Source organism: Coloeus monedula, assembly GCF_965178545.1.
Source record: "Coloeus monedula genome assembly, chromosome: 2".
Taxonomy (NCBI): domain Eukaryota; kingdom Metazoa; phylum Chordata; class Aves; order Passeriformes; family Corvidae; genus Coloeus; species Coloeus monedula.
In genome coordinates this window covers 96,159,338-96,170,357 of record NC_138782.1, presented here as the reverse complement: position 1 = coordinate 96,170,357, position 11,020 = coordinate 96,159,338, and the positions used below count along the sequence as shown (strand labels likewise).

Genomic DNA, 11,020 nt, shown 5'->3' with positions numbered 1-11,020 from the left:
ATAAAACAGCTGGAAGCGGACACCCAGCAGGGGAAATTTCAGCTCAGATTGGCAGTAACAAGCAAGTGAAAACTATACTAGAAAGCACATAGCAACAATAACACTAGCTATGCTGCTGGGGCTGTTATACTTCACTGTAAGGACTGAGGTGTTTGATTTGTCATGCTACCAACAAACTAATTTAATTAACTCTCCTCCTATTCAAAACCTCCCATCTGTGCTGTAAAATACAGCAACCATTTCACATCAGACAACAGTTAAGTAAAACCTTAGGGAAAACAGTACCAAATACTTTTTGTAATTGAAAATTGAAGGGAACATAACAAGCAGCATATAATTATGTGAATTCAAATTTTATCCAGACTTCAGGGTTACCCAGTCTGCTTAAGTGATGAGTATCATTGAATCAGTAATCACAACTGGTCATTATCCTAGAGGTGCCAAAAGATACTGTATGTGTTCCACTTTGGAATCCCCTCAAATAGGGTTGCATGGTTCTGCTCCATTTAATTCCCTGTTTATTTTACTGTGCTTTTCAAGAGCTGCAAGTCTCATAATACTTCATCAAGAAATCCAAGATTTCTGGATTTCAGCTTATGAATCCACTTCTTGTTTGCATTTTGGAGCCATCCTGCCCTCAAGTGTCCTATGTTTGTTTTCCAAAGTTGCTGCACCTTCAGTCTTCCTTCCAACAGACACTGTGGTGAGATAAGGAGAGCAGTTCTGTTTTCCACTGAGCAGACAGAAGACTTGGACAGCTCACATGGAGTGGGTTTGTGTTGCAGCAGTTAAACACTACAAGAAAAAACAAATGGAACGTTAGGAGTGGAAATTAGATATGTTAACCCTAATGAGAATGCTGATTTGCTTTCCAGCTAGCTCTTTGGAGCGGAAAACTCCCACACCTTTAAGCAAAGAAATCTAAAGGAAACACAGGATTTTGGCAGAGATTTTCAAATGACCCCTGAAGAAGGCAGGTATCCAAGTCCTATCACATGGCATTGTGAGTCTCTCCCTGTTGTGGCCATGTTTATGCTCAGTCTGTTTGTGGGAACAAGGGAAGTGTGGGGAATGTTGCACACAGGCACCCCTGAATCACTCCTGAAGGACACATCCTGTGCTGGTCAAGAATCGCTCAATTGACAAAAAGCTAAAGAAACACTGTGGAGGGGGACAAAATATGGACAAAAATAGCTTGTAGTGGAATAGGTCCAGCAAACAGGGCTAGTAGACAAGAAGTCAGGGTGTTAAAATAACCACCTCAAGCAGTTTCATAAATTAGCTACGTGTTCAGTATCAGAGTCTTGGGGCTTGTGCCTGCTGTTTTCCCTGACAAACACATACCAGCATTCAGCCTACGTGCCTGCTCACCTGACTTCATGCAGCAGCCCTCAGACTTTCAAAAAACAGAAGCAAGGACAGAGAGAAACTTTTTTAGGACAGAGGGAGGGGACAGAAGGGTGCCTGGCACAGCAACGAGGGCCCATTGCTGGGTCACAGGGTGCCTGTGGGGGCTGCAGGAAGGAGACCCTCACCCTGCCCCTGCCCATCTGTGGGATGGGCATGCTTTGGGGACAGGTGGATCTGCAGGCGTGACTCCCTCGTTCATGAGCTCTTCCATCTCAAACACGGCAAGGCAAGAGGGGTTGGCCTTAAAAGAGTAAAATATCCACGGACCTTTCCACTGTGTAAAGGGCTGGATAAAGAGTCTCCAGCAGGAGATGCCCACCCCATAGCAGGGCGCTGTCATAGAGGGGGCCCCAACAAAGAGAGTGTGCTGCCCTGCACCAGCACAGCCACGACTCAGAGAATCACAGAGCTGTTAGGGCTGGAAGGGACCCCTGCAGACCATCTAGTCCATTATTAGCACCATGTTCTCACCAATTGAGCTGAAATTTCGTGTGGTTTAGTTTATGGCTATCGCTCCCTGTCCTGTTGCTGTACACCACCAGAAACGTCTGGCACCACCCTCCCGACACCCAGCTTTGAGATATTTATATGCATGAATGAGACCCTCTCTCATTCTTCTCTAGACAGGACAGACCCAAGTCCTGCAGTCTCTCTTTACAAAAGAGATCTTCCAGACACCTAGTCATCTTTGTGGCCTCCGCTGGACCATCTCCAGTGGTTCCACGTCTCTCTTTTACTGCGGAGCCCAGGACTGGACACAGCACTCCAGATGTGGCCTCACTAAGGCCGAGAAGAGGGGGAGGATCACCTCCTCCCGATGCACCCCTGGATACCACTGCCCTCCTGGCCGCAAGGGCACCGCCGGCCCATGGTCACCCGCTTGTCTCCCGCAGCCCGGCTCCGCCAAGCGCCGCCAGCCGCCGCTCCTCCGGCGGCGCTACGGGCGGGCCGGGCCGCGCCATGACGGCGACAGGCGCCCTCCTTCCGCCGCCGAGGGGCTGAGCCGGGGCCGCGGCAGCTCGGCCGGGCCCGGCGCCCCACGGAGCCCGGCGGGAGGCGGGGCCGGGGCCGCGGCAGGTCAGAGGGCGGCGCGGCGGGACGAGGTACGGCGGGGCGGCGGGGCCGAGCCGCGGGGAGGCGGCCGGGGGCGAGCGGGAGGCTGGGCGGGGTGCGGGGCCGCCCTCCGCAGGCACCTGCTCTGTGTCGGGGGCTGCGCCCGGCGCTGGGAAGCGAGACGCGGGCTGCGGGTCCGGGCAGCGGGCCCGGCCGCGAAGGCCAGGCACATCAAAGGCCTGGGGATCCCTGGCCCCTTCATCCCTGGCCCCTTCATCCCTGGCCCCTGCCTCTGCAAACCTCGTTCTCCGGGGTGCCATGGCCCCCTAAATCCAGCTTTTGTCCTGAGGGGTTACGACCTGGGGAGGAGGGGGCTCGCTGTGAGTTGCTTACTTTTAATACTAAAGGCTTGACATGAAATGCTGAGTGAGCACTGTTTGCTACTGCCCTTTAACACTGTGGTCAAGGACACACGCGCTGAGGTATAAAGAAGGACGTACTTAATTAAGTGTATACTTAATTTGGGAGAAGGAGGGAAAAGATGTGTCCCACCAGCTGATGGGAGAGAGGCCGTGGTGCTGCAGGAGCTCTCTGGCTGCAGAGCACTGCCATTCATGCCTTTACACAGCACTGCCAGGGAAGTAGGGACCAGCATCACAACAGAACCTTAAATGCTTCTTGCGGGGCAGAAGCCTAACTTCAGACAATGCACCAAAATGTAAAGGTGAAACAAAAGGGCATAGACACAGGCCAAAGCAGCTGTATGTATAGCTTCCCAAAACAGCCTAAGCTTCTGTCTGGAAACATTGAACAGACTCTGAAAATTGGTATTTTTGTCTCGTGCAGGGTTTGTTAGATTCCACTTGAAATGCACCAGGTGCAGTGTGGTTGAAAGGAGATGAAAGTACTGAGCTGAGCACTCAGAAGACCTGTACATATCCATAGTGTGCGCTCAGCTCAGCCCTGTAGCACAAGTGCGACAAAACGTTCTTTGGATGGTGTCAAGCTTTTTGCCTGCGTACATGTATTTGTGACTGGGAAAAATGCATGCCACGTACATCCCAAAAAATCTGCTAATGGAAATATGGTATACCCAGATACTGGGGTGTAAGGAAGGGCAGCAGTTAGTGAAAGGATGGTACAATAGTCAAAAGGCACACACACCTTCACCTTCTGAATGTTTTGACACAGTAGTCAAACACAATTTAGGAGATTGGAGTGTTATTTAGAACCCTTAAGTAATGATTTCTTTTTTACCACGAGGAAGGAATTTGTTTGCCTTCAGTTGCAATATGTTTTGGTTTTTTTCCAGAGTTGGGACCATGGCTGTTGACTGGATTGGTTTTGCATATGCTTCATTGCTGATGTTTGGAGGTGTTGTAGCTTACACTCGTAAAGGTAAGTACTGGGACAGCAGGAAATCAAAGCATTTGAATTTCCTCTATGCAGTGTGAGACATGACAACTTTGCTGTAACTGTAACTTTGCTGTAACACAACTGCATTTTACATCCATCATATGCTGCTGTAAATGCACTGAGTCTCATGAGATGTACTTGGGCCAGCTGAAGCACTTGAGTTTGTTTTCAGGGCAAAGAGTGGGGGTTGTCATGTTATCTTTGACCTTAAGTGAATTTTGAGCTTTCTCATCTCCTTTTAATCATTCCTGTGTTGAGCACAGTAGATCCTTGATTAAAGCTTATTTTCTACAGAGACATCCAGGCTTGATTCTGACATTTCCAGATGCACGGTGAAAAAAACCCCTTTACTTATGTGCTCTGAGTTGGTGGTTAATTCTCTGGTACTGTTAGAACTGTGCCTTTTCACAGCAAGATAACGAGGCAGGTTTTAGCGGGCAGTGTACCACAAGGCGCAGTTTCGGTGTTCCAGGGATTTTCGCGGTCCCGCGGGTGGCAGCGCCGTGCCCGGGCCCTGCACCGGCAGAGGTCGCAGCGGAACCGAGGACGGGCAGGCGGGGCTGCAGGCGGGTTCACAAACCTCGGCAGCGCTTCGCTCTCCGGCCCTGTGGCCATTATCCGTCACGATTCCTGTGATTTAGGGTCACTGTCTCCCTTCGCAGTGTGCACATGCTGTGCTCTCGGAGACACGGCTTCGCATCTGAATTTCTGGAAACGCTGTATTTTTGTGTTTGCAGCCAGCTGCACTCTCTGACTATCCCATTCACCTATTCTTTTCACTCTTTATTAGTTGGTCAATCCTCGTGGCAAATCTAGATTATTTTTTATGGGTTATGATTTCCATTTCTTGCAAAGTCATCATTAAAAGTACTCAAAATAAAAGGATTGGGAGCTAAATGACATCAGGGGGTTTGGATTCTTTATTTATAAACATTTGGGGATCAGCTTAATCCAAATAATGTCTGCTGTGCAGATTCTACACTTTTATCATATGATACCAAGACAAATGTCTGTTCAGAAATCTAAATATATTACGGATATATCCGGGACTTATGAACCAGTTTTGCAATAGCACTGCAAGAAGATGTCAAGTTACTTTTAGAAGCCCTATTTTCATCCTCACTGCCATTTATTTGTTTTTTCATTATTTATTAAATGGGATGTTGGTGATAGCGTTTCTTTGTCCAGGACTGATGTCAGACTGAAAGGCCTGACATTATGACCACACATGTTGTCCATTTACTCTATATATTGACATATTTCTACAATTTTTGGAGACTCCCAAGTGCAGTAAGATATAGTTAAAACAAACAGACAGTTCCGAGAAATTACCAAAGTCCTTATTAAGTATGATAGAGAAAATAGCCAAATTTAGGGTTGTATTTTTCCCAAGGTGTAAGTATTACTGGATCATGATCATCTCCTTCTAACATAGTTGACTTTGCCCCTAATGCCACGTATTAGAATGACCCAGTTACAGAAATACTACCTCTCTATTCACACTGGGTGAGGTAAGCTGGAATGTGGCAAAATCCGTTTTATTTTTAATATATTTGGATAATACTGTGTAGAGAGACAACTGCCGTATAAAGATTGAGTTTAAAGACCTTGTATTGAGAAATAACACTTGAATGATTTCTTGCAGGTAGTAAAATCTCTTTAGCTGCTGGACTCACCTTTGGCTCTGTGGCTGGTTATGGAGCTTACTGTGTAACATGTGATCCAAGAAATGTGAAGATATCATTGTGTAAGTGTTTCATTACAGTAAACAAACAAACAAACAAGCAGCATCCTTAACTGCATGTAAAATTCTCTTTTTAGTAAATTTTGAGTATTGCTTTGGTTTAAATGTTGAGTTTTAAATAGAGGTCAACACTTCAACTTAGCTTGCAAAATTCAGGAGCCATTTGCAAGGTAAGGCTGATCATTCACACAAAGCCAGCAGGTGTGTGAATGCAAAACACTGACTAGTGCCAAGCCACCTGGCAGCACCTCCTTTTATGAGGTGGTTGCCTAACATTGCACAGATTGTGAAATCCAGCTGAGAAACAGGAGATAGTACTGTAATAAAATCACTAGCGCTACAGATTAGAATTTCACCATCTGAGCAGTAAAGTGGGTGTAGGATCCGGTGTTGCATAATTTAACGTATCCTCAACTCCCAGTGAATCAAATAGTTTGATTTAGTGTTTTTCCTTTGCTGTTAAGACAGGATACAAACTATGCAGTAATTGTCACGGTAGCTAGTTTGCCTTATGGAGGCAAAACCTACATTCTCTAAGGGGGGCATTAACCTCGCCCAAGTGATTTGCAGTTAAGAGCTGTTGGGAGCTTGTCTCACTCATGGTTTTAGTAAAGGTGGTTTCACATGCAGAAATACATTTAAAATACATATAATCCAGATGATGTGAGTACACAATTGTTTTTTCTCAACTTAGAATTTGTGGTATACTGTTCATTCTGATTTTGTGCTTTGCCTCAGTCACAATTATAAAAATTTACGTTTCAAAAAAATGTTGAGGAGCATTGTCAGTGAAGTGTTTCCACCAGGTTCTTTAGAAAAGGTGGTAATGGTGGACCTGATCTGCTCCTAGATGGCCTTAAATTGGATTTCCACTTTTGCCACCAAGACCTTGCTCAGATTAAGTTTTCCCACTGTTTAAAAAAACGCCAAAACTTCATTTGGAATGAAGACATAGCCTTAAGTATATGTAAATTTATAATCATTAGTGTGAGATGATTTTAATTAGTGTATGGTATTATACTTCTATGGGTTAATTAAGCCACTAAGTTAGATACAGAATTTATGGAAGACTCATTAAAACTTAATATATGTTGCCTGTTTCCCAATTCCCAGGTTTTGAAGGGACTAATACAAAATTTTCCTTTAATGTGCTTTTGAATGTCTGATATCTAAAATAGTCAGTGTTTTTCATTTCATGTAGCTGTAGGCGTCTGAGGACTTTCTCAACTGGAGAAATGTATATTACTTATTTAGTAGAAGTCACAGCAATGAGATGAGATGAGACAGAGTTCACTACACCTGCCCTAAAAAGTTCTTCTTACATAGAGTAAAAGGAACAAAGACTTTTTAAAGCAGTCTTAGTTTAGAATGTTTACAAAAAAATGTTTTAATTGCTTTTTATTATAAATGTATATTGCTTTTGTGGAAAACTAGAATGTTTTCACTTATGTCTTAACATTTCAAAGTGTGAAAAGCAGCTAGAGCACAAATGAAAGATGAAAATTGAGTGCATGGAAGAAAGCGACCATTCTGAACTTAGAAACCAGTACAGTAAATTACAATGTTAAATAAAGCAAGCCTTTAAAAGGTTAGGAAATCTAAAAACAACCCATCCATCCAAACCATGACTATTGCCAGTATTCTTCACCTATGCAAGAGTCTCCTACAGTAATTTAGGTAATATTTTAGTACAAGACTTTGATAGGAAGGTTATTGTAACTTGTGCTACATACAAAGAGTATGTAGCCTATACCGCAGGCAAATTCTCTCAGTTGTTTTATTATTTCAGGCATTTTCCTCCTTCATCTGAAATTAGCTCTGTGCTCTCTTGGATACTTTAATGCATTTTTATGTGTTTGAAGTAGGTGTAGAAATTCAAATTTCAGTATGCAAGAGTTAGTAGCATTCACAGTGCAAGTTGATCCTGATCTGAATATGATTCACTGGATTGAATTTGTCTTGATTTATTGAATTTCTTTGACCTGGTTTAAGGTGAAACAGTGAATGTATATAACTTTCTAAAATCAGGTCTAAAACTTGAATGTCTTAAAAAGTCACTGGAACCTGTGAACAGCCATATACTAGCAAATGGAAAAAAAAAGAACATTACAGAGTGAACATGCTTTGTAGCTTGTCATAAACTGTAAATATACTCAGGACTCTGGCAAGACACATGCTGTGGAATAGTTTACTCTTGAGACATTCCTGAGAGGATCAAGGCTATGTGACTAGAAAATAAGAGCAATGGTTAATGGAGCGTAATTTTTTTTTTTTTTTTGCAAGGTATCTTTAATGAGTGCACATAATTGGTAGAGTTCTGTAAGATACTTGTAGCTGTCAGGGCTTGTTTTATAACGCTGAAGTGAGCTTAAAACTAATTTTTGACACCTATGAACACAGGACTGGCCCCAGGACTAGACAGTGGAATTTGAAGAGAATTAGCCAGAAGGTTTAAATGCTCCATTAAAGGGAAGAGATCTGTGTAACTGCCATTACTTTGGCTGCGAGAGTGATAAAGCCCTGCTGCTCATGAGAAGTTCTGCCTCTCTGCCCACTTCTAGGAAGCATTTCAAGTGACAGTTCTTTAATGAAGGTAGCTATCTTTGCAGTTTTATGTGTTCTCCTCAGCCTTCTCATTTATGTAGCCCTCTGCAGCCACAGTTCAAGATGAAACCCCCGTGCCTGATGAGTTCATTGTTGCCTCCATTTTTAGTTAAGACTGCTCCAGGAAGAAGATGTAGTTTCTGTCATGATGTTTGTTCTCTGCTGCTTGTGCTGCATTTATTGCCCTCTTGGGCTGCCCAGCTCTTGTCACAGGCAAGGATGGTTCCCTCTTAGCAAAAGGCTACAAAGGAACTCGTGGTCATGAAGAAGGAGATGTTGATAGCCATATTCTGTAGCAAAAACAAGTGGCAAACCTTCTAATACGGTTTTTAAGGCTCAGCAGATGAAGAGCTAATATTCTAAAAATAAAACCGAAAAGAAGTTGAATGCTCTAGCTCCTTGAATAGTTGGAAAACAGCTGCAACGATCTAGGGTGGTGTGATTTATGAGACACTATTCCTGTAATTGAGTATACATGTTACTGCTATGGCCAAGATTCTTTCTACTTTATTTGTATCTCCATGAATGTAGATATGGGTGAGTAGAATTGACTGACTAACAAACTTAGTCTCCATGGAATAGGATTTAGCATTCTGCTGCACATGGACACCTTATTTGTAGCTAAAAGAAATCATAATGGTGTATTTTGGAAAAGCAAGAATGATTTTATAGACTCTATCTCTGATCTAGTGTTTTACTAAATTGCAGTTCATAAGAAAACAGCAATGACCTTTGATAACTCCACATGTTCCTGAGTGGCCCACTGCAAAAAGTGAGAACATAAATATATTGGATTGTCTTTTACAGTTTCATCTTTTCTTTTGACCATTATAATGGGAATGCGGTTCAAGAGGTCCAAGAAATTAATGCCAGCCGGACTAATAGCATGCCTGAGGTAAAGATATATTGCAGATCTTAATGTAAAGATTTCACTGGTTTTCAAATAGTTGCCATTTCACACCTGATTCAAGGCAGTATTGATGGAAGTCACTGTCATTCAGCAACTATACAGCTTAAGTGAAATTAGTTTGGAGGTCCAGTGAACAGCTTTTTTCTCTCACTAGGCAGATACAGCTGATAAGAAGTGACTTTCTCAGCACAGAAAGGAGAGGTCAGGAGTTAAATATTAATGCATATTGGTAAGGCTTTTGGAAGAACCTGGATAAGCCTTAGTGTTTTTGAACACATCCACATAAAATTAGTCTAATTTCATACAACACAGTCATCTTAAAAAAAAGGCCAACACTTTGGTTTAGTTTTGGCTGCATTCAAAACTACTGGAACCACAGTACTGCTGAAAAACAGGACATTTTTGACCTGAGCTAAGAACTGTGGTCAGTATTAATGCAAATTATGATGTTTCTAACTGTTCCAGCTGCTTTATTTCTGCTGTTTGGCATTCTGGAAAATACAATTTTCTGAACTTATTATTTTGGAATTAAATTATGGAGTAAGTTCAAAACTTTTTTCCCAATGAGTCTGTAACTCAAAACATTTTTTGAAGTGTAAATCAGAATCCCCATCTTCTGAAGGAATAGTAACTGTTGCTTCATTGTTACCAGATTTAATATAACACCATTCTGTTTTACTTCAGTTACATACAGGGAGGAAAAAATCTGAAGTAAATTGTCAAGGTGCAAAATTTAAGAATCAGGACTTACACTGGAAAATGTTATTGTCCATTGTGGATTGCTTTTCCAGCCTAGGTGGCTTTGTTTTTCAACAGACACTGAGATTGTAGATTTAGACACTTGAAAAGACAGCTTAATAGAGACTCTAGTGTCAGTTATTTATGAATGCACTGTTATTTAATGATGACTTTCACTGGTTTTATTAATGACAGCTATATTTATGTTTTCTTGGTTTGGGTTTTTTTCAGCCTTTTGATGATTTTGAGGCTTGTTTTTATGCTGCTGTAGGAGAATTTAGAACCGAATATGACTGCCATGCCCACCAAACAGACATGCTCTCCATACTTGAAAGACAAGTTTGAACATAAGTCTTATACTGCATTTATATTTTCTGTAAGAGATCTGTACCTGTTATTTGATTATTGACATGTGCTGATATTTTAAAAGCTTTTTTTAACAACTAAAGCAAGTGTTTTGTTGGTATATCTTGATCTACTTTCATTTAAGCAGTCTATTAACTCAAGGGACCTTTCTTTTTAAGTTTGATCTGTTTTAGGGGTGCAGAGCACCTCAGGAAATTGAATTACTCTTGCACTGTGTCTCTGAGAGAAGAATATATATAAATACATGTTTATGCTAAAAAGGTATCTTGTATTGGAGTATGATTTTGTAGTTTCTGAGATTAAATAATCAGTTTTAAATCAAAAATGTCTTGGGCCTGTACTGTGTTGTGCTAGAAAACCAACTTCCTTTCCAATACACGTTCTTGTTCCACTGGTTCTAAATGTAAAAACTATAATCAATATTCAAATAAAATATAAAATGTTCAAAGCTTATCAATTTTTTAAGCAGGCGAGTGAGCCATTTTGTCAATGGAAGAGTCTGGTGCTCTGCTTTGTACTCAGTGGTGGTTTAAAACTTGTAGCATGCTGTAAATTGCCACTGACATGAACCGTGGCTGAGGTTCGTCACTGCACAGAGAGGTTCCAAACTGCCAGCACTCTGGAACAGGTTTGCCATTTCACTCTTAAACTGATCATCTTGCTGAAGTCCCCCCCTGTAAGCAAAGGAGAATATTCAGCCATGAACTATTCAGGGATTGAAGTTGCTTTGTATACAAAATAAATATTGCCTGGGTCTCAAAGTTTAGCTAAGACTGTCT

The 11,020-nt window shown here is 42.2% G+C and overlaps 1 protein-coding gene across 3 annotated transcripts; it reads left to right on the top strand.

The window, feature by feature from the left end:
- Positions 1-2,436: 2,436 nt before the first annotated feature.
- On the top strand, positions 2,437-10,731 carry TMEM14A (transmembrane protein 14A; the record flags this gene model as incomplete). Of its 3 annotated transcripts, none has more annotated exons than XM_082302874.1 (5): positions 2,437-2,513; positions 3,776-3,861; positions 5,525-5,626; positions 9,035-9,122; positions 10,107-10,731. In XM_082302874.1, 4 exons carry the CDS (start codon positions 3,786-3,788, stop codon positions 10,144-10,146), a joined length of 306 nt encoding a protein of 101 aa, XP_082159000.1. In that variant the 3' UTR covers positions 10,147-10,731. The 3 variants fall into 3 exon arrangements, with proteins under 3 accessions (XP_082159000.1, XP_082159001.1, XP_082158999.1); XM_082302875.1 differs by lacking the exon at positions 2,437-2,513 and adding an exon at positions 2,830-2,843; XM_082302873.1 differs by lacking the exon at positions 2,437-2,513 and having other exon boundaries at positions 3,756-3,861.
- Between the last annotated feature and the right edge of the window lie 289 nt (positions 10,732-11,020).